At 35.3% G+C, this 24,113-nt stretch overlaps 2 protein-coding genes across 2 annotated transcripts in view; one reads left to right on the plus strand and one right to left on the minus strand.

Moving 5' to 3' along the window:
• The window catches only part of LOC140448244 (cGMP-dependent protein kinase, isozyme 1-like), a 25,299-nt gene extending 23,120 nt beyond the window's left edge, over positions 1-2,179 (plus strand). Inside the window, exon 7 of the mRNA XM_072541348.1 lies at positions 1,980-2,179. Coding sequence (XP_072397449.1) covers positions 1,980-2,179 — 200 coding nt within the window. The remainder of the gene's footprint in view (positions 1-1,979) is intronic.
• The window catches only part of Gprk1 (G protein-coupled receptor kinase 1), a 608,846-nt gene that overhangs the window by 149,333 nt on the left and 435,400 nt on the right, over positions 1-24,113 (minus strand). The window lies entirely within an intron of this gene.

The raw sequence follows: 24,113 nt of genomic DNA on the forward strand, positions 1-24,113 counted from the left end.
ATATATATATATATATATATATATACATTCATGGACAAAATTATCGAATATTTTGGAATTTTCAAATTTTTGTTTTTTCAAAATAAATTCTGGTCAAGCAAGTCGTTATTGTAAAATAAAGTTTATTTTAACAATGTTTAATGAACAATTTTAAGTTTTTATGCGGAGAAAATTGTGAAAAAAAATTAATGTTTAATATTAGGTAAAGGTTATTTTACTCTAAACCTAAATGATAATTTTAATTGCTTAAACAACTGGTTTAAACTGAAAGAAGTGCATGATCAGTAACGAGTATTCCCCCTCTAGCTTTTACTAGTGCTTGCATCTTTCTCAGCATGCTTGCAAGTAAATTTTGGACATATCCTTGGGATATTGCATTCTATTCATCCTGTGCAGCAAGCCGAAGCTGCTCTATCGTATATGGAACGGGATTTCTTTGTCGTATGCTGCGCTTTAGGTGATACCACATGTGCTCTATTGGATTTAAATCCGGGCTAGACACTGCCCAATCCAATCTTCGAATTTGGACCTCATCAAGGTAATTACTCACTATGGCAGCGGCATGTGATCGAGCATTATCGTGCATTAACGTGAATCTTTCATATCCAATGTAACCAACATATGACAAAACATGATCTTGCAGGATGGTTTAAATAAGAATCATCAGTCATCCGTCAAATCTTCCACAAGTGCGGTACGTACCTCCCAACTAATACCTTCCCAAAGTATTGTACCATCAACTCCAAAACTAACGTTCTGAGCGAGACTGGAGCTGGCGAATCGTTCTCCAACTCTTCTGTAGACCTAGTTTTGACCATCTGGCTTCCATAATACGATTCTGGTAAAAGGAACGTTTTTCCAGTTGTCGATATTCCACGAAATATGTGTTCTTGCAAATTCCAAACGACGAGCTTTATGACTTTGGAGAAGACGTGGAACTTTGGCGGGGGCGTCTGGGCTTTGCTGACATTAGTTTTGATAAATGTTTGTATTTTGAGAACGATTTCCGAAGTGGAAATTGAAACGTCAATAAATTTACTTTAACCTATAATTGTGGCTTATTCCCATTTAAATAATAAAAACTTTAGATTGAATGCAGAGTTTCGACAAAAATCCACAAACATCCTTACGCAAAACTGCACAAATACATGATGTAGGTCATTCTTCAGACTTACGTGTTTTACATATAAGATTTAATTTAAACCCTACAAAATTCAGTTGTTTCACGAATTAAATGAAGTTGACTACGACTGAAGACTACATTTTAGTGGTGTAATAATAATGACGAGAACTTTGGTAAAAATGTTTTTCCGACGAAGCAATATTTACACTCTGTGGGAATGTAAATCGGGCAAATTTAAAGTATTGAAGTGAGGTAAATCCACAGTCGATACGTGAAAACAATACTCAAAGAGTATTGTTTATAACAATAAACAACAATTTATAACAATAAATTATTTATAACAATATATAACAATAAAAAATAGAAAAAAAAAATAAAAAAAATAAATAAAAAAAAATAAAAAAAAAAATAAAAAAAAAATACTCAAAGACCACCAGAACTGAATGTGTGATCGGAAATAGTAGGTACACAGTTAATTGGGTCATTTTTTATAAAAGAAAATAATTATGAACTGCTATTTAGTAATGAAATTATATCTGCCCTGAAAAATAAGTTTGGAGCCAAGATGCGGTTTGAAGAAAACGAAGCTCTAGCTTATTTTGGTGTAACTGTTCGACGTTCTTTAAATCAGGCATTTTCCGGATGTTTTCTCGTTCACTCGTTTTTATTCTAAAGATTATTTTTATTTGGCATACTTTAAAAGTAAAATTTATAAAACTAAACCAGCAAGTGTTGCAAAGTTAAGGCAAAAAATTATCAAAGGATCCATATTAAACTCTTGAAAAACATGAAGAAATGTATTAGATGCATTATAGCATCGTTTAGGATACTCTAAGCTGGTTTTTGAGTTTTAAAGTGCATAAAACATCATCAGCAAGTGCAAGAACACTTAATGATAATGCGCTGACCAATTGCTTTAACTTGGTATGTTTACCGAGGCACACGGGCATGGAGGGGCACGAACGGGCTGACGCCCTGGCAATACAGGGCTCATCTACTCTGCCTGCGGGACTCAAACCTGTGATTGGACGGCCATTTAGTACTAGTCAGGTCTAAGTGTCTGAAGGGCTCACAATTGGGCCCTGATCCGATCTACCATAACCATAACAATACGTTCAATAATAACGAAGATGCTGTGTAATGCAATTTTGGTAGTCACCTAGTTTGTTTTTGCTATCTTAATATATTTGTTATATCCTATGTCGTAAATTAAGATTCGATCAGTTGTTTATTTTGTACTTAGCCAGAGGCCTTCTTTAAGTGAATAAATCAAAATTTGTCTTATAGTTAATTTATTTTCATTCATAGTGACCTATGATATCTGGTATGTAACTCTACACTCATTAAGATCAAAGATGCTGTCTAGTGCTCTTTTTGTAGTCGCTTTGTTTGTTGTTCTATCTTCATATAATCGTTATCCCCTCCCCTTTTATTTGTTTATCGCATGTTAGAATTGTATCAGTTGTTTATTTTGTTTTCAGTCAGAGGCCTTCTTAAAGTCAATAAATCAAAATTTTTTGACTTTAGTAGGTTTTTAGTAGATCTATTTTCAGCCGTAGTGCCCTATATCTCGTATGTAATTATACGTTCATTAATAATTAAGATACTGTGCAGTGCCTTTTTGGTAGTCGCCTTGTTTGTTCTTTATCGTAATATAATCGTTATCCCCTCCTCTTTCATTTAATGTATCACACGCTGCAATGGGATCGATAACAACGGAGATCTAATGTAATGCCCCTTTGGCAATGCCGATACGTTTGTTTTTTCCTCAATTGTACTAGCTACCTTCTTCTCTTTCCGACAAGACCTTATATGTCACGATCCGTAGAACAGTTCTCGAGCTGTATCACTTTGAGAACAATTTACGTATTGATGACGGTCGCAAAAATCTGTCGCGTATTTAATGATTTGTTTCCCATCAAGAAAGTGTTTAACATCGCTAAAGAAATTTTTACTTAAAAATAGCATCTTCTAATAAAAAACTCCATCTAGCCGAAATATGCCTCACAATTCGAAGTATCTCCCTTTACATATCACGCAACCACAAACACACAATACAAGAATTACCATCCTCCAAGTCATAGTCTGGACCATTTCAGATCTCATATTAAAAAAACTTACACATTAACTGACATTCAAAACACTGGCACCACATACAACACACAAATTAACTACACACAACAAAGACACTACACACTTTAAAATACATACATACACATCAAAACTCATCATTCATAGTCACTCCATAAGTCCATTCATAGTCACAGAGTATTATAACCAACTACAAATTTTCTTAGACACCTTAAACTCAGGCAGCTCTTTGAAATATGACATCAAACAAATGACAAAATACACAAACAACTTTATGTCACAAAACCCTCAAAAGATCTCAACTTAGAACTCATACAAATACAGAGGAGATTAAGTAGTTAGAGGAGATTAATAACCATTCCGTTTACTTACGCTTATCCCGATTGTTCCGAGTGTCCATTAATATAGATGGACGCCCGATTCAAACAATTTTATGATTACTAGAACGAAGAGTCCGATCATTCGATGCAACACACTTACACGATACAAACTACACGATAAACCACATCTCCAACCAAATTCTGCAGTCAAACCCCACTAATCCTAATCGTTCCGGATATGTTAGAAGACGAAAACAATTTCTTTGCAGTCTACGTGAACAAGTTAAATAAGATAGCCTACCTTTACACGACGAACCCCATTAATGCCAAACCTCTGCACAAAAACTCAAAGTTTTACCCGGAGCCAAATACCTAACCATCACAAAAAGATCCAACCAAAAAACACCCATCCTACCCCGCCGTCCAGTCCCAGAAAACATCTCATAAACAAATCTAAACGCACGCATTCCTTAATAATTCCGCAATCAACACAGATTCAACCGATTATTTATTTAAAACTCAATATCTACCCATCTATCAAAATTCAAATCACTTACAGTCAACTCTCCTTACAAATCCACCACACTTACAACCAAATCCAAAATCAACACATCACTCCTTATACCTTATATCCCATATTACATACAGTACATTAACATTACAGTTACACATAACACACAACATAAACCTGCGACAGAAACAATACCTATTGAACCTTTATCCCCAACTTTACAATCAAAAAACACAAAACGAAACACATACAACTCAATCTACACAACAATCAACTCAAACAATCAATCCGAACCATCCCCTACAACCATCACACACAGACAACAAAAAAATACAAGACAACTCAACAAGACAACACATCCCAAGCAAATACCTTATAAAACACATACCACCAAATATTTGCCAACAAAACACTTCTCAACAATATTTTAAAATGAAACGAACTTCTTCCCAATAACATAGCCCCAACAAAAATTCTCAGAAGCACTGAAACACTGTGTGTGAAGATTATACGTTGTGAGATCCCTGGATCGAATATCATCATCTCTCTGCGCTTAAAATATGCTTCTAGATGCTGTCAAACCGAAGGTCACAACACAGAATACCAACAAAGAGCCACTATCTCTCCAAACTGCGGACAAATTTAAAATTTCGCATTGTTTTCCGAGTTGTTCGAGAACGTGTTCGTTTGTTTTGCGATCCATCCATGATATTTTCAAAATACGTCGGTAACACCACATTTCGAATGCTTCTAGGTTTTTAATGTTGGATTTTTTAAGTGTCCGAGCTTCAAACCCATACAAAAGGGTAAAGAAAATATAACATCGAAACATTCTTATTCGGAGCGATATATTGATATCGCGATTACAAAAAAGTTTTCTCATTCTATTAAAAGTTGACCGTGCAATTTTAATGCGGCATCTTATTTCTTTTGTCTGATGAGTATCTTCTGTGATCCGTGCTCCAAGGTATTTGTACGAAGATATTTGTTCAATTTCTATATTATCTAGTACTAGCTTAACTTTGATGTTTTGTGCTTTTGTAAATACCATGAACTTGGTTTTCTTGGTTTTTTTTCTTCGGACATAAAATCGATAATTAACCTCATTCCTATGATCTTTTTCTAAGTCTTACCTAAAAAAAACTCCTACCAATATCTCTAACGAGATCTTCAGAAATATGTACGGACACGCAATCGTAGTGTCAAACTTCAACTTTTCTATAAATCAACATAAACCAGATTTTAATCCCGTTACATCCCACCTAAGCTCTAGCTCCTAGAATGCACCCACTAGCCATCGACAGAACAACATAACTCCTTCATAGTCGATTTAATTTACACAAGGACATGGGAAGATTGGTTCGGTGGTTTCCCAAACTCATTGTACAACGTTAAGCTCCATCAAACTCCCACCTCGACTCCTACGCCGGTCTTAAGTCATTAACAGAAAATCGTCCCAAACATACATAAAAACTCCAAGAAGAGGAATGTAGCCCAAAACAAGGCTTTACCACCCCTTTCCTTCTTCTTCTTCAGATTTTTTTATTTCCAGGGGTCGCTGTTCCTTACTTTTCGTCGCCACTCATTTCTGTCTACCAGTTCTTCTTCACCTAAATCCTTCTCTCTCAAGTCCTCTACCACACAGACCTTTCATATTCTCCTCGGTTTTCCTCTACATCTCCTTCCATCAACTTTTATCAGCTCTATCTTTTAATCCACATAGTTTCCATCACTACGTCTGACATGACCACAGCCTTTTTTCTTGAGTATTTTTTAAAACCGTGGTCACCTCGGCTCTTTCCCCAATTAAGTGGTTCCTGATCCTGTCCTTTCTAGTCTTACTCAACATCCTCTGTAACATTTTTAGTTCATCTACCTTCATCTTATTTTCCTGAATTTTTTAAACCTACAACGTAGGTCTCACCACACTCTAGTATATTTTTCCTTTCAGCTCTTCTCCGATTTTTATATCACAAAGTACCTCGCTCATTCGCTTCTAGTTAAACCAACCAGCCCGTAGTTCTTCCTCTTCAATAGCCCTTCTCTAACACTCAAACTTCCCCTCCAACATTTCTTTGCTCTCCTCTACTAACACGATATCATCAGCAAAGTGCATTGATCAAGGAGCTCTCTCCCCTACTTTTTCTGTCAGTACATCCATAACGAGATTAAACAGGTAGGACTTAGTAAAGAGCCTTAACGCAAACCAACCGTGACTGGTAAAATTTCGGTCGTCAATTCGCACAAGTCCTTACTTTGGTGTATGATCCCTCATACATTTCCTTCACGAGCCTTACGTACTTCTCGGGAACCCATTTCTCCCCCATACATCTTCATAGCTCTTGTCTAAGAATTGTATCGTACGCCTTTCCAAGATCTATAAATACCAAATATACCTCTCTTTTCTTCTCGCCGTATTTCTCTATCAACTGTCTCAAAGCAAACAAGGCAGCCGTTGTCCTCCTTCCTGGCACAAACCCAAACTGTTTAACTTTATCCCTCTATAGTTCTTACAGTCCTTAATGTCTCCTTTATCTTTATAGAATGATAACATCACACCCTCTCCCCATGCATTGTGCATCCTTTCTTCTTCATATATCCTACTCATCATTTGCTACAAAAAATTCAACCCTTCCTCTCCAAGAGCCTTTCAAACCTCCACAAGTATTTCATCAGGTCGCACTGCCTTACCATTTTTTATCCTATTGAACCCCTCAACAACTTCATGTCTCGCTATCCCTGGTATTATATTCGCATTTGGGAACCCGCTTCCTCCGTCTCTTCTCTGGTGTTCTTCATTTAGCAACTTTCTAAAGCACTCATACCGGATTTGCTTTATTTCAACGTCGGTTCTTAACACTCTTCCATCTGCACTCATAATCTGCCACACAAGGGTCAAGTTCCTTGATGACTTGTCCCTTGTTTTAGCAATTCCCTTGGGTGTCTCAAATTCTTCATATAGCTGTGCAGACTATATTTCCTTAGTAGTAGCTATAGCGCGCTTTGCTACTTGTACATATCCTTATCTTCCTTTCTTTTAGATCTGTCATACCCCTTTCTAGCTTCTTGCTTCTCTCTAATCTTCTGTTGCACTGTTCACCACCAAGTTTATTTGTTTCTAGGAGCCCCTTTACCAGATGTTTAATCTAGCACTTCCTCTTCCTCTCGCACCACAACTTTACCGTTGACTTCTTACCAGTCAATTACTTTCCTCAAACTCTTCCAGTACTCTACTCTTAAAGACTCAACTCTTATCTTTTAACTTTCACCACTTTACTTTCTGGTATCCTACTTGCTTTCCTGTTTACCTTACCTTTATCTCCGCATTCACTATCAACAGTCGATGTTGACCAGCTACACACTCACTCTTATGTCTTTACAGTTGGTAACGTCTTTTATCTGACTTCCTCTACACATCACAAAATCTATCTCACTTTCCCTCCCCCGCCACTATAGGTAACATATTGGTCTTCAGTCTTCATAAAGAACGTGATAAAGAACGTTAATGACAGCCAAATCCCATGCCACTGCGAAGTCAATCACCCTATTTCGTTTATCATTTCTTATTTCCATCCCCAAACCCTTATGAACCATTTCTATTCCCGCTCCTTCTCTACCTATATGTCCACTAATCACCTCCATTACTCATATCCTTCACACAGAAAAATCCAATACCCAACCAGAACCAACCGGTACAAATCCAGTATGCAAATTAGAAATATAAACAGCGCACCTTCCAGGAGCCCCTCAGTTAGCGGCCATTCGCTGGCAGGTAAGGAATTCCAGTGGAGATTTTTCCAGAAATTTTTTCAGGTGAGTTTTTAAAAACTTTTAATATTATTATATTTTATAGGTCAGTTTGTGTATTAAACTAAATATTTTTTTTTTTATTTAAATTAATGTGTCTCGGCTGCAATGGCCATTGACATAAACAATATTGTGTAAAATAATTATTACAATAAATACATGTTACTAATTGCTACAGTAGGTTAATCTATAAGTTTAAAGCCTACGACTAAATAATACAACAGTTTTATCACTAAGATATAAGTTAAAGGTAAAATACATGGAAAACAAGGGGTCATAATCTGTTGAACAACTGAATGTCTTTCAAGAAACCAATTAGGTTAAAGACTTGATCGGGCGAGTTTAAAACGTCTTTGATATTTGACTTAAGTTTATGTTGCACTCTGTGTTTTGCGTACCGGGGACACTCGATCAGGATATGTTTCACGGTTAATACACTTGAGCAGATTTGGCAATTGGGCTTCGGCTCGGATTTCATTAAATATTTATGTGTGAATCGGGTATGTCCTATTCTTAATCTTCGGATGACAGCTTTTTCGTTTCTAGACATATTTGGAAGTTCAAATTTTTGAACAGTCTGCCGGATCTCATGTAATGCACTCTTGATTGTGTTCCAGTGGGTTTGCCAGGTATGATATTGTTGTTGCTTGAAAATTTGCTTTAGGTCATTACGGATTTGGATATGTTGGGCTTTTGAGGATTGACTGTTTACACAAGAAGCTTGCTTGGCTGCTTGGTCTGCTTTTTCATTACCGGGGATGCCGACATGGGATGGTAGCCAGATGATCGTGACGTCTACAGCTTGAAAAGCGAGTGCATTGTGTGTCCTATGGATTTCTTGAACTAAGGGATGCTGAGAGTATCTTTTGAGGCTTATCTTATCTGAGGCTTTTTATCGATTGTAGTGACGACAGGGAGTTTGTGCATATTGCTTGGTTTTTATGATCTCTTTTTAGTTTTTTAAAAGCCTCTAGTATCGCATAAAGTTCTCCAGTGTATACGCTGCATAAATTCGGTAAAAAAGATGATTTTATTACTTCATCATGTGTGGTAACGGTACATCCAACGCCTGCTTCGCTTTTGGAGGCATCTGTATACAGAATTGTTTGGAATTGGTACTTGCTTATAATTTCTTTGAAGTGTTGCCTTATGAGAAGGCTTGAGGTTTCATGTTTACTGTATTCTAATAGACAAGTGATTTAATGTGGGATTGGTCTATTCCAAGGCGGAGTATCCGGGTTTGGGAAGGGATGTGTTTTAGTAAGGTCGATGGTATTTCTTAGAGTTAATTTCTGGATGTCTATTATTGATTGGATCCTTTGTGGAGTCTCCGGAGGCGATGTTGAAGTAATTAAATGGTAGACTGGATTGGATGGGTTTGCGGATACGGAAGCAAAGTAAGATTGAAGAAGATACTCTCGTCGAATCCAGAGAGGTGGTTCATTAGCCTCGCAGTAAAGGCTATCTATGGGACTGGATTTGAAAGCGCCTAAGCAAAGACGAATAGAAGTGTTATGCACAGAGTTCAGTAGCTTTAAGTCAGACATTTTTGATGTAGACATATATATGAAGCTGCCGTAGTCCAGTTTTGAGCGGATTAAAGCTCTATATATATTAAGTAAGATGGTTTCGTCCGCACCCCATGTGTACTTTGATAGTGGCTTGATGATATTAAGTCTCTTCATGGCGCTGCCCTTTAATACACTAATATGCTGTTTCTAAGTTAGCCTACTGTCAAACGTTAAACCAAGTATTTTGTGATGAGTAACTAGCTGCAATGGAGTTCCATTAAGGGTGATAATTGGACTTTGGCTGCAGGGTCTTCTGCTAAACCGTATTAATTTGGATTTAGTCGTTGAAAGAGCTAATCCGGTTTTTTTGGACCATTCGCTAAGTTGATTTACAGCGGTTTGGAGTACGTTGCATGTGGCGATTGTACTTTTTCCCTGACAATATAAAATAAGGTCATCTGCGTATATTAAGTGCTTGACTGGTGAACAAATACTGGAACAAATATCATTTATTGCAAGAATGAAAAGTGTTGTACTGAGAACTGAACCTTGTGGAACTCCATTATTTTGCCCGAATGTCGCCAAAATTTCCCCATTTGTTTTCACTTTGAACGTTCTTTGTTGTAAATAGTTTTTTATGAAGGAGTAAATATTTCCTGTTATCTTCACCCTTTTTATTAACTTGTCTTAGCTATTATTAGTTGGCTATACCGTATTGATGACGTATTTACAAATTATTTCTATTATTGTCCATCTTTCTATTGCATATCCTTCTTTTTACGGATTATTTCCTGTTAATACATTCCCTGTAATAAGGTTTAACTTATCTTCCTTTGCCAAATTAAAATATAGATGTCTCCCTAAATACATGTGCGCGTATGGCTTTCGTAAATAGTACTTATTCTGGAATTAAAATCAGCAGTGCTCGGTCCAGAGCAACACTCAACACATAACAAAAACGATAAAGAAGTCATTTTAAATGTCCCTATCGAATGTAATGCTTGTAATAGTAGAATGTCTTTCCTTGTTAGTTATTTCTCAGATCTACTTTTACCTTATGTCTTTGATATATATTTTCTAGTGCCATTCGTTGTGTTTTAATTACGTTGTCACCTTGAATATAATAAAATAGGGAAGTTAAAAGGTTTTGTATTCTATTATGTTTGATTATTGGAAACTATTATGTTAAAGTACTTGTTGGTTTCGATGAAATGGTTTAAGAGTTATTGCATATGGTTTTCGTTGCTTATTACTAGTACACACTTCTCTGATTTTGTATTACATTATTTTAGGGATTATAAAACAAGTTTTAATTTGCCTTTCTTCCTAGATTAAAACTCTGCCCCTATAGATACTGACAGACAGCTGGTAAACGGTATTCTAGCAAAAAGTTTCAGTGATATGATCAAGAAATTTCGAGTAAATTATTTCCTCTATATAACTGAGTCTTCTAGAATTCTGAATTTCTTTTCTTGTTTGTTGATTTTTCAGCTCTACTTTTACCCTAAATCTTTAATGTATATCTTGGGTATTATTTGTTGCATCATCACGTTGTCACGTTGGACATAATATATTGATAATTGGAAATTTATACCTTACTTAAGGCACTTTCTTTTTATTTCGACATTAATAATATTAAATAAAACAAGTTTCAATCTGTCCTTCTGCCTAGATTAAAATTCTGACCCTATAGATGCTCACAGACAGCTGGTAAATGGTATTCTAGAAAAAACCTTCAGTGATAAGTTAGTCGCCGGCGCTCGGTCCACAGTGCATTCGACGCCTAAATGTTTCAGTAGAACCTAATACTGGTGAAAACATTGAATCTTTCTTTTGGAATATCAGTTATGTCGACTTCTTGTGTAGTGTCTTTTTTATTTTCGAGAAAAATAAAATCTTCTATCTCAAGATAAAGTTGAAAATAATACATTTTTTTTTTATTATAACTAATAAATTAACAATCAGAATAAAACAATGTATTCTATAAGTTAATGTGAAGAGTTTAGGTCCTGTCCCTTGGTTCTGGCGTGAGTGTGGTCCCCTCCAGTGAGAGAATCACGGGTCCATGTTACTGGTCTGTTGGCCAACGTCGCTTTAGTCTTCTGATAACTCGATGTTGAGGTATTGCGGAAATTAATGGATTGGAGTGTGTGTTCACTTTTTGAATGTATTGTAATTTCTTTTGCTGGTATACTTCTTTCACTGTTGAGATATTGAGATCCTCATAGATTCTTTGGTTGGTTACGTACCAGGGTGCATCAACAATTGCTCTTAAGATTTTTGATTGGCATCTTTCCATAATAGCAATATTAGATTTACTACTACAGCCCCATAGCTCTATGCCATATGTCCATATTGGTTTGATAATTGTTTTATAAATTAGAATTTTATTATTTATTGACAGCTTGGAGTTTTTTCCAATTAACCAATGGATTTCTTTTTGTCTTAGTTGTATTTGTTTTCTTTTTTTTGGTGATGTGTTCTTTCCAACACAGGGTTTGGTCCAGGTGTAGCCCTAGGTATTTGGTTGTTTTAGTCCTGGGTATTTCCTCATTGTTGATATATATTGGTGGTGGTGTTTCTCGTCGTAAAGTAAAAGTTACGTGGGTTGACTTATTTTCATTTATTTTTATTTTCCATTGTTTTAGCCAGTTTTCAAGCTCATACAAATAGTCTTGGAGTTGTTGTGTAGCTATGTTAATGTGTTTGTGACTTGTAAGTGCTACTGTGTCATCTGCAAATGTGCCAATTGTTACGTTATGTGATGTTGGTAGATCAGACGTATATAATATATATAATAAAGGTCCCAGGACGCTTCCCTGTGGAATTCCCGCCTTAATGGGATGCGTTTTGGATATTTCTCCATTTACTTTTATTCTAAACTGTCGGTTTTCCAAGTATGATGTAAGTATTCGAAAGAATGGTGGTAGTATTTGTTTAATTTTATAAAGAAGTCCTTTATGCCAAACCTTATCAAAAGCTTGACTTACATCTAGTGATACCATTGGGCAATATTCCTTTTCTTCTAATGCGGAATTGATTTTATGGGTTATTCGGTGGCATTGCTGGATAGTTGAGTGTTCTCGTCGAAATCCAAACTGATAATTTTGTATCCAATCTGCGCCTGTAAAGTCTGGATCTATTCTTTTTATTAAAAGTTTTTCTAGTAATTTGGAGATTGTTGATAACAGACTGATAGGTCGATAGGATGAGACTTCACTTGGATCCTTTCCTGGTTTTGGGAATAAAAGTATTTTTGCAATTTTTAGATTAGTAGGCCAATAATTACATCTGAATATTGCGTTTAAATATATATGTAAGGATTTACTATACCCTTTTTTGGTAATTCTTTTAGCATTTTTGTTGTTATTAGGTCAATTCCTGGTGACTTTTTGATATTTAGTCTTAAGATTTCTTCTTTAAGTTCTTTGGGTGTTGTTAATTTTATTGGATTTACTGATGGTTGTTCTGAGTTTAAATAATTAATAATTTCTTGATCTTCTTCATTGTTGTGTGTTTGGAATACTGTTGCTAAATGTTCAGCAAATAATTCTGATTTTTCTTTATCGCTTCTTGCCCATTGGTTCTGTGTGTCTATGGTTTTTCTTACTGGTGGGGATATTGCTTGAGGTTTTAAGGATGATTTGATTGGTTTCCATATGGAATGGTCGTATCTATTAAGTTGTGTTACATATTTTTTGACTGACTCTTCTCTTGCAATTTTTAGTTGTGTTTTTAATTTATTGGTTAAGCGATTGTAAAACGTTTTATCCGCTGGGTTCCGACTTTGTTGCCATTTGGCTCTTGCTCTTCTTTTTTCAGCAATGAGCTTTTTAATTTCTAATGGAATATTTATTCTTTTCTCGATTTTATTTTTATCTGGATCGTTCGGTGTCGCTTCTTTTGCAGCGTTTTGCAATAAAGTTATAAGGTTGTTTGTAGCTGCTTCTATTTCTGAAGGGCTTTTTAGTCTTACATTTAGTTTAATGTTTTCATCCAGTATTTTTCGGTAAAGGTTCCAATCTGTTCTAGGTCCATGCAGTTTTGGAGTAGGTTGTTTGTTAATAACGCATGTGCTAATTGTTGTAATAATTGGTGAATGATCTAAGATAGTTCATAAGTTGGAACTATGTCCATAAAGGTGTTAGATATTCCTTTTATGATGCAAAAATCTAATAGGTCTGGTCTGTTTTTGGGGTCCGTTGGCCAGTACGTTAGTGTGCCTGTTGATAAATATGAGTATTTATTTTCTTGCATTAAGCTATAGAGCTCTCTCCCCTTTGTTGTTATTAATCTTGATCCCCAGTAAGTGTGTTTACTATTAAAGTCACCAGCTGCGATAAATTTTGGACCTAGAGAAATAATACATAGAAATTAAAAGGGTTTTGTGTTTTGTTCTTCTTCTCTTTTTCTTGGTTCTTTTTATATAGACATGACTTTGTCTGTTTTCCTATTGGGTACCGTCTCTTGCCGTCTTTACTACTCTATTTGTTGTCATTCGGCTTATATGATCGTTTCATTCTATACTTCTATTTCTTACCCAGTTTGTGATGTTATCCAGCTTGCATCTGCGTCGTATATCTGTACTTCTAGCTGTGTCCCATAGTGTCTTACCATCAATTTTCCTAAGTGTTTTGACCTCTGCTGTTTCTAACATCTTTTTTGTCCTCTTTGTGCCAGGTCTTGTGTCTGTCGCGTATGTCCATTACTGGTCTGAGGACTGTTTTGTAAATTCTGCCTTTCGTTTCTTTCCCGATATTTTTATTTCTCCATATTGTTACATTTAGGCAGCCTGCGGCTCTGTTTGCTCTCTTGACTTGATCTTCCGCTTGGGTTTCTAGCTTTTCGTTGCTAAATAATGTGATGCCTAGATATTTAAACTCCATCACCTGTTCTATTATTTGACCTCCCCGCTCCAATATCCATCTTAAGTAAATTTGCTGTTGTACCATGCATTTTGTCTTTTTTTTGGGAAACTAACATGTTAAATTTTCTGGCGGTTATATTAAATTGGTGCAGCATACGTTGTAAATCAACTTCACTTTGAAAAAGTAGTATTGCGTCGTCTGCATAGCGGATTATTTTAAGTTGTTTTTCTCCCATTTGTTACCCTTCTTTAGTTCTTACTTTTTTTATTATTACATCCATAATCAGGTTAAATAATAGAGGACTCAGGGAATCTCCCTGTCTTACTCCATTGCCAGCTTCAATAGGGTCGGTTAGTTCTTCTTCTACTTTTACTTTTATTGTGGTGTTTTGGTAGATATTTTCGATCGTTTTGACTATTCCTAGAGGTATATCTCTTGCATACAGTAAGTGGCTAACGTCTTTTAATTCGACCGGGTCAAATGATTTTGTAAGTTCCACGAAACATAGATATGCCGGTTTGTTATATTCTAATGATTTCTCTTGGACTAGCTTCATTATAAATATAGCCTCGGTGCATGATCTTCCCGACCTAAAACCTTGTTGTTCTTATGCTAGTGTTATATTTCATACAATTTATATATCACTTTGGCTGTTAATTTTAGTGTTGTGTTTAATAAATCAATTCCTCTGTAATAGTTCGGGTCCGATTTGTCTCCCTTTTGGAAGAGAGGTATAAGGATTCTTGATCTCCATTCTTGAGGAATTCTGTTTTGTACTATTATTTTTTGGATTAGTTTTAATAGTTGTTTTGATCAGATCTGGTCCTTTGTACTTTAGGAGTTTGTTCGGTATTCTGTCCTCTTCTGGTGATTTTGTATTTTTGTGTTTTGTTATGTTTGTATATTAGAAATTATTATGATGAAGTATTTCGTGGTTTAACTGAAGTGGTGTTAGAAATAGGCGTAACAATATTGTTGCTTGTTTCTAAAACAGACTTATCTGATTTTGGATAACCTTATTTTAGGCATTTTCTTATTATTTCGTCATTAATATTATTCAATAAAACAAGTTTCAATTTGTCCATCTTCCTAGATTAAAAATCTGACCCTATAGATGCTTACAGACAGCTGGTAAATGGTATTCTAGAAAAACCGTCAGTGGTAAGCCAGTCGCCGGCGCTCGGTCCACAGCCACATTCGACGCCTAAATGTTTCAGTAGAAACCTAAGACTGATGATAACACTGAATCTTTCTTTGGAATATCAGTTATCTCGGCTCTTTGTGTAGTGTTTTTTTCATTTCCGAGAAAAATAAACTCTATCTCAAGATAAAGTTGAAAATAGTAATGGAAATTGAAAGGTTTTGTGTTTTGTTCTTTTTCTCTTCTTCTTCTTTTTATATAGACATGACTCTGTCTGTTTTTCAGTGTGCCTCCAGTAAGTTGTCATTCCATCATTTTCGTGGTCTTCCTACTGATCGTCTTTCTATTGGGGAACCGTCTCTTGCCGTCTTTACTTCTCTATTATAATAGAAGTGGTGTTAAAACTAGGGAATAACAATATGGTTGCTTATTTCTGAAACATACTTCACTGATTTTGTATAACCTTACTTTAGGCATTTTCTTATTATTTCGTCATTAATATTATTCATTAAAACAAATTTCAATTTGTCCTTCTTCCTAGATTAAAAATCTGACCCTATAGATGCTCACAGACAGCTGGTAAATGGTATTCTAGAAAAAACCTTCAGTGGTAAGCCAGTCGCCGGCGCTCGGTCCACAGCGACATTCGACGCCTAAATGTTTCAGTAGAAACCTAAGACTGATGATAACACTGAATCTTTCTTTTGGAATATCAGTTATCTCGGCTCTTTGTGTAGTGTCTTTTCATTTTCGAGAAAAATAAAATCTTCTATCTCAAGGTAAAGTTAAAAATAATACATGGTAATTAAAAGGTTTTGTGTTTTGTTCTCCTTCTCTTCTTCTTTTTCTTCTTTCTATATAGACATAACTCTGTCTCTTTTTCAATGTGCCTCCAGTAAGTTGTCATTCCATAGCTTTGGTGGTCTTCCTATTGGGCAACAGTCTCTTGCCGTCTTTACTACTTTATTTGTTGTCATTCGGCTTATATGATCGTTTCATTCTATTGTTCTATTTCTTACCCAGTTTGTGATGTTGTCCAGCTTGCATCTACGTCGTAGATCTGTACTATACTATACTATATATACAATATTGTTGCTTGTTTCTAAAACATACTTATCTGATTTTGTATAACCCTATTTTAGGCATTTTCTTATTATTTCGTTATTAATATTATTCAATAAAACAAGTTTCAATTTGTCCTTCTTCCTAGATTAAAAATTTGACCCTATAGATGCTTACAGACAGCTGACTCTGAGATAGCGCGTGAAAAAACCTTCAGTGGTAAGCCAGTCGCCGGCGCTCGGTCCACAGCGACATTCGACGCCTAAATGTTTCAGTAGAAACCTAAGACTGATGATAACACTGAATCTTTCTTTTGGAATATCAGTTATCTCGGCTCTTTGTGTAGTGTCTTTTTCATTTCCGAGAAAAATAAACTCTATCTCAAGATAAAGTTGAAAATAGTATATGGAAATTGAAAGGTTTTGTGTTTTGTTCTTTTTCTCTTCTTCTTCTTTTTATATAGACATGACTGTGTCTGTTTTTCAATGTGCCTCCAGTAAGTTGTCATTCCATCATTTTCGTGGTCTTCCTACTGATCGTCTTTCTACTGGGGAACCGTCTCATGCCGTCTTTACTTCTCTATTATAATAGAAGTGGTGTTAAAACTAGGGAATAACAATATTGTTGCTTGTTTCTAAAACATACGTCTCTGATTTTGTATAACCCTATTTAAGTCATTTTCTTATTATTTCGTCATTAATATTATTCAATAAAACAAGTTTCAATTTGTCCTTCTTCCTAGATTAAAAATCTGACCCTATAGATGCTTACAGACAGCTGGTAAATGGTATTCTAGAAAAAACCTTCAGTGGTAAGCCAGTCGCCGGCGCTCGTTCCACAGCGACATTCGACGCCTAAATGTTTCAGTAGAAACCTAAGACTGATGATAACACTGAATCTTTCTTTTGGAATATCAGTTATCTCGGCTCTTTGTGTAGTGTCTTTTTCATTTCCGAGAAAAATAAACTCTATCTCAAGATAAAGTTGAAAATAGTATATGGAAATTGAAAAGGTTTTGTGTTTTGTTCTTTTTCTCTTCTTCTTCTTTTTATATAGACATGACTGTGTCTGTTTTTCAATGTGCCTCCAGTAAGTTGTCATTCCATCATTTTCGTGGTCTTCCTACTGATCGTCTTTCTACTGGGGAACCGTCTCATGCCGTCTTTACTTCTCTATTATAATAGAAGTGGTGTTAAAACTAGGGAATAACAATATTGTTGCTTATTTCTGAAACATACTTCACTGATTTTGTATAACCTTACTTTAGGCATTTTCTTATTATTTCGTCATTAATATTATTCATTAAAACAAATTTCAATTTGTCCTTCTTCCTAGATTAAAAATCTGACCCTATAGATGCTCACAGACAGCTGGTAAATGGTATTCTAGAAAAAACCTTCAGTGGTAAGCCAGTCGCCGGCGCTCGGTCCACAGCGACATTCGACGCCTAAATGTTTCAGTAGAAACCTAGGACTGATGATAACTCTGAATCTTTCTTTTGGAATATCAGTTATCTCGGCTCTTTGTGTAGTGTCTTTTTCATTTCCGAGAAAAATAAACTCTATCTCAAGATAAAGTTGAAAATAGTATATGGAAATTGAAAGGTTTTGTGTTTTGTTCTTTTTCTCTTCTTCTTCTTTTTATATAGACATGACTGTGTCTGTTTTTCAATGTGCCTCCAGTAATTTGTCATTCCATCATTTTCGTGGTCTTCCTACTGATCGTCTTTCTACTGGGGAACCGTCTCATGCCGTCTTTACTTCTCTATTATAATAGAAGTGGTGTTAAAACTAGGGAATAACAATATTGTTGCTTGTTTCTAAAACATACGTCTCTGATTTTGTATAACCCTATTTAAGTCATTTTCTTATTATTTCGTCATTAATATTATTCAATCAAACAAGTTTCAATTTGTCCTTCTTCCTAGATTAAAAATCTGACCCTATAGATGCTTACAGACAGCTGGTAAATGGTATTCTAGAAAAAACCTTCAGTGGTAAGCCAGTCGCCGGCGCTCGTTCCACAGCGACATTCGACGCCTAAATGTTTCAGTAGAAACCTAAGACTGATGATAACACTGAATCTTTCTTTTGGAATATCAGTTATCTCGGCTCTTTGTGTAGTGTCTTTTTCATTTCCGAGAAAAATAAACTCTATCTCAAGATAAAGTTGAAAATAGTATATGGAAATTGAAAGGTTTTGTGTTTTGTTCTTTTTCTCTTCTTCTTCTTTTTATATAGACATGACTGTGTCTGTTTTTCAATGTGCCTCCAGTAAGTTGTCATTCCATCATTTTCGTGGTCTTCCTACTGATCGTCTTTCTACTGGGGAACCGTCTCATGCCGTCTTTGCTTCTCTATTATAATAGAAGTGGTGTTAAAACTAGGGAATAACAATATGGTTGCTTATTTCTGAAACATACTTCCCTGATTTTGTATAACCTTACTTTAGGCATTTTCTTATTATTTCGTCATTAATATTATTCATTAAAACAAATTTCAATTTGTCCTTCTTCCTAGATTAAAAATCTGACCCTATAGATGCTCACAGACAGCTGGTAAATGGTATTCTAGAAAAAACCTTCAGTGGTAAGCCAGTCGCCGGCGCTCGGTCCACAGCGACATTCGACGCCTAAATGTTTCAGTAGAAACCTAAGACTGATGATAACACTGAATCTTTCTTTTGGAATATCAGTTATCTCGGCTCTTTGTGTAGTGTCTTTTTCATTTTCGAGAAAAATAAAATCTTCTATCTCAAGGTAAAGTTAAAAATAATACATGGTAATTAAAAGGTTTTGTGTTTTGTTCTCCTTCTCTTCTTCTTTTTCTTCTTTCTATATAGACATAACTCTGTCTCTTTTTCAATGTGCCTCCAGTAAGTTGTCATTCCATAGTTTTGGTGGTCTTCCTATTGGGCAACAGTCTCTTGCCGTCTTTACTACTTTATTTGTTGTCATTCGGCTTATATGATCGTTTCATTCTATTGTTCTATTTCTTACCCAGTTTGTGATGTTGTCTAGCTTGCATCTACGTCGTAGATCTGTACTATACTATACTATATATACAATATTGTTGCTTGTTTCTAAAACATACTTATCTGATTTTGTATAACCCTATTTTAGGCATTTTCTTATTATTTCGTTATTAATATTATTCAATAAAACAAGTTTCAATTTGTCCTTCTTCCTAGATTAAAAATTTGACCCTATAGATGCTTACAGACAGCTGGTAAATGGTATTCTAGAAAAAACCTTCAGTGGTAAGCCAGTCGCCGGCGCTCGGTCCATAGCGACATTCGACGCCTAAATGTTTCAGTAGAAACCTAAGACTGATGATAACACTGAATCTTTCTTTTGGAATATCAGTTATCTCGGCTCTTTGTGTAGTGTCTTTTTCATTTCCGAGAAAAATAAACTCTATCTCAAGATAAAGTTGAAAATAGTATATGGAAATTGAAAGGTTTTGTGTTTTGTTCTTTTTCTCTTCTTCTTCTTTTTATATAGACATGACTGTGTCTGTTTTTCAATGTGCCTCCAGTAAGTTGTCATTCCATCATTTTCGTGGTCTTCCTACTGATCGTCTTTCTACTGGGGAACCGTCTCATGCCGTCTTTACTTCTCTATTATAATAGAAGTGGTGTTAAAACTAGGGAATAACAATATTGTTGCTTATTTCTGAAACATACTTCACTGATTTTGTATAACCTTACTTTAGGCATTTTCTTATTATTTCGTCATTAATATTATTCATTAAAACAAATTTCAATTTGTCCTTCTTCCTAGATTAAAAATCTGACCCTATAGATGCTCACAGACAGCTGGTAAATGGTATTCTAGAAAAAACCTTCAGTGGTAAGCCAGTCGCCGGCGCTCGGTCCACAGCGACATTCGACGCCTAAATGTTTCAGTAGAAACCTAAGACTGATGATAACACTGAATCTTTCTTTTGGAATATCAGTTATCTCGGCTCTTTGTGTAGTGTCTTTTTCATTTCCGAGAAAAATAAACTCTATCTCAAGATAAAGTTGAAAATAGTATATGGAAATTGAAAGGTTTTGTGTTTTGTTCTTTTTCTCTTCTTCTTCTTTTTATATAGACATGACTGTGTCTGTTTTTCAATGTGCCTCCAGTAATTTGTCATTCCATCATTTTCGTGGTCTTCCTACTGATCGTCTTTCTACTGGGGAACCGTCTCATGCCGTCTTTACTTCTCTATTATAATAGAAGTGGTGTTAAAACTAGGGAATAACAATATTGTTGCTTGTTTCTAAAACATACGTCTCTGATTTTGTATAACCCTATTTAAGTCATTTTCTTATTATTTCGTCATTAATATTATTCAATAAAACAAGTTTCAATTTGTCCTTCTTCCTAGATTAAAAATCTGACCCTATAGATGCTTACAGACAGCTGGTAAATGGTATTCTAGAAAAAACCTTCAGTGGTAAGCCAGTCGCCGGCGCTCGTTCCACAGCGACATTCGACGCCTAAATGTTTCAGTAGAAACCTAAGACTGATGATAACACTGAATCTTTCTTTTGGAATATCAGTTATCTCGGCTCTTTGTGTAGTGTCTTTTTCATTTCCGAGAAAAATAAACTCTATCTCAAGATAAAGTTGAAAATAGTATATGGAAATTGAAAGGTTTTGTGTTTTGTTCTTTTTCTCTTCTTCTTCTTTTTATATAGACATGACTCTGTCTGTTTTTCAGTGTGCCTCCAGTAAGTTGTCATTCCATCATTTTCGTGGTCTTCCTACTGATCGTCTTTCTATTGGGGAACCGTCTCTTGCCGTCTTTACTTCTCTATTATAATAGAAGTGGTGTTAAAACTAGGGAATAACAATATGGTTGCTTATTTCTGAAACATACTTCACTGATTTTGTATAACCTTACTTTAGGCATTTTCTTATTATTTCGTCATTAATATTATTCATTAAAACAAATTTCAATTTGTCCTTCTTCCTAGATTAAAAATCTGACCCTATAGATGCTCACAGACAGCTGGTAAATGGTATTCTAGAAAAAACCTTCAGTGGTAAGCCAGTCGCCGGCGCTCGGTCCACAGCGACATTCGACGCCTAAATGTTTCAGTAGAAACCTAAGACTGATGATAACACTGAATCTTTCTTTTGGAATATCAGTTATCTCGGCTCTTTGTGTAGTGTCTTTTTCATTTTCGAGAAAAATAAAATCTTCTATCTCAAGGTAAAGTTAAAAATAATACATGGTAATTAAAAGGTTTTGTGTTTTGTTCTCCTTCTCTTCTTCTTTTTCTTCTTTCTATATAGACATAACTCTGTCTCTTTTTCAATGTGCCTCCAGTAAGTTGTCATTCCATAGTTTTGGTGGTCTTCCTATTGGGCAACAGTCTCTTGCCGTCTTTACTACTTTATTTGTTGTCATTCGGCTTATATGATCGTTTCATTCTATTGTTCTATTTCTTACCCAGTTTGTGATGTTGTCCAGCTTGCATCTACGTCGTAGATCTGTACTATACTATACTATATATACAATATTGTTGCTTGTTTCTAAAACATACTTATCTGATTTTGTATAACCCTATTTTAGGCATTTTCTTATTATTTCGTTATTAATATTATTCAATAAAACAAGTTTCAATTTGTCCTTCTTCCTAGATTAAAAATTTGACCCTATAGATGCTTACAGACAGCTGGTAAATGGTATTCTAGAAAAAACCTTCAGTGGTAAGCCAGTCGCCGGCGCTCGGTCCATAGCGACATTCGACGCCTAAATGTTTCAGTAGAAACCTAAGACTGATGATAACACTGAATCTTTCTTTTGGAATATCAGTTATCTCGGCTCTTTGTGTAGTGTCTTTTTCATTTCCGAGAAAAATAAACTCTATCTCAAGATAAAGTTGAAAATAGTATATGGAAATTGAAAGGTTTTGTGTTTTGTTCTTTTTCTCTTCTTCTTCTTTTTATATAGACATGACTGTGTCTGTTTTTCAATGTGCCTCCAGTAATTTGTCATTCCATCATTTTCGTGGTCTTCCTACTGATCGTCTTTCTACTGGGGAACCGTCTCATGCCGTCTTTACTTCTCTATTATAATAAAAGTGGTGTTAAAACTAGGGAATAACAATATTGTTGCTTGTTTCTAAAACATACGTCTCTGATTTTGTATAACCCTATTTAAGTCATTTTCTTATTATTTCGTCATTAATATTATTCAATCAAACAAGTTTCAATTTGTCCTTCTTCCTAGATTAAAAATCTGACCCTATAGATGCTTACAGACAGCTGGTAAATGGTATTCTAGAAAAAACCTTCAGTGGTAAGCCAGTCGCCGGCGCTCGTTCCACAGCGACATTCGACGCCTAAATGTTTCAGTAGAAACCTAAGACTGATGATAACACTGAATCTTTCTTTTGGAATATCAGTTATCTCGGCTCTTTGTGTAGTGTCTTTTTCATTTCCGAGAAAAATAAACTCTATCTCAAGATAAAGTTGAAAATAGTATATGGAAATTGAAAGGTTTTGTGTTTTGTTCTTTTTCTCTTCTTCTTCACTCTGAGATAGCGCGTCTGTGTCTGTTTTTCAATGTGCCTCCAGTAAGTTGTCATTCCATCATTTTCGTGGTCTTCCTACTGATCGTCTTTCTACTGGGGAACCGTCTCATGCCGTCTTTGCTTCTCTATTATAATAGAAGTGGTGTTAAAACTAGGGAATAACAATATGGTTGCTTATTTCTGAAACATACTTCCCTGATTTTGTATAACCTTACTTTAGGCATTTTCTTATTATTTCGTCATTAATATTATTCATTAAAACAAATTTCAATTTGTCCTTCTTCCTAGATTAAAAATCTGACCCTATAGATGCTCACAGACAGCTGGTAAATGGTATTCTAGAAAAAACCTTCAGTGGTAAGCCAGTCGCCGGCGCTCGGTCCACAGCGACATTCGACGCCTAAATGTTTCAGTAGAAACCTAAGACTGATGATAACACTGAATCTTTCTTTTGGAATATCAGTTATCTCGGCTCTTTGTGTAGTGTCTTTTTCATTTTCGAGAAAAATAAAATCTTCTATCTCAAGGTAAAGTTAAAAATAATACATGGTAATTAAAAGGTTTTGTGTTTTGTTCTCCTTCTCTTCTTCTTTTTCTTCTTTCTATATAGACATAACTCTGTCTCTTTTTCAATGTGCCTCCAGTAAGTTGTCATTCCATAGTTTTGGTGGTCTTCCTATTGGGCAACAGTCTCTTGCCGTCTTTACTACTTTATTTGTTGTCATTCGGCTTATATGATCGTTTCATTCTATTGTTCTATTTCTTACCCAGTTTGTGATGTTGTCTAGCTTGCATCTACGTCGTAGATCTGTACTATACTATACTATATATACAATATTGTTGCTTGTTTCTAAAACATACTTATCTGATTTTGTATAACCCTATTTTAGGCATTTTCTTATTATTTCGTTATTAATATTATTCAATAAAACAAGTTTCAATTTGTCCTTCTTCCTAGATTAAAAATTTGACCCTATAGATGCTTACAGACAGCTGGTAAATGGTATTCTAGAAAAAACCTTCAGTGGTAAGCCAGTCGCCGGCGCTCGGTGCACAGCGACATTCGACGCCTAAATGTTTCAGTAGAAACCTAAGACTGATGATAACACTGAATCTTTCTTTTGGAATATCAACTCTGAGATAGCGCG

The sequence above is a fragment of the Diabrotica undecimpunctata genome, chromosome 8, assembly GCF_040954645.1.
Source record: "Diabrotica undecimpunctata isolate CICGRU chromosome 8, icDiaUnde3, whole genome shotgun sequence".
In the NCBI taxonomy this organism is placed as follows: domain Eukaryota; kingdom Metazoa; phylum Arthropoda; class Insecta; order Coleoptera; family Chrysomelidae; genus Diabrotica; species Diabrotica undecimpunctata.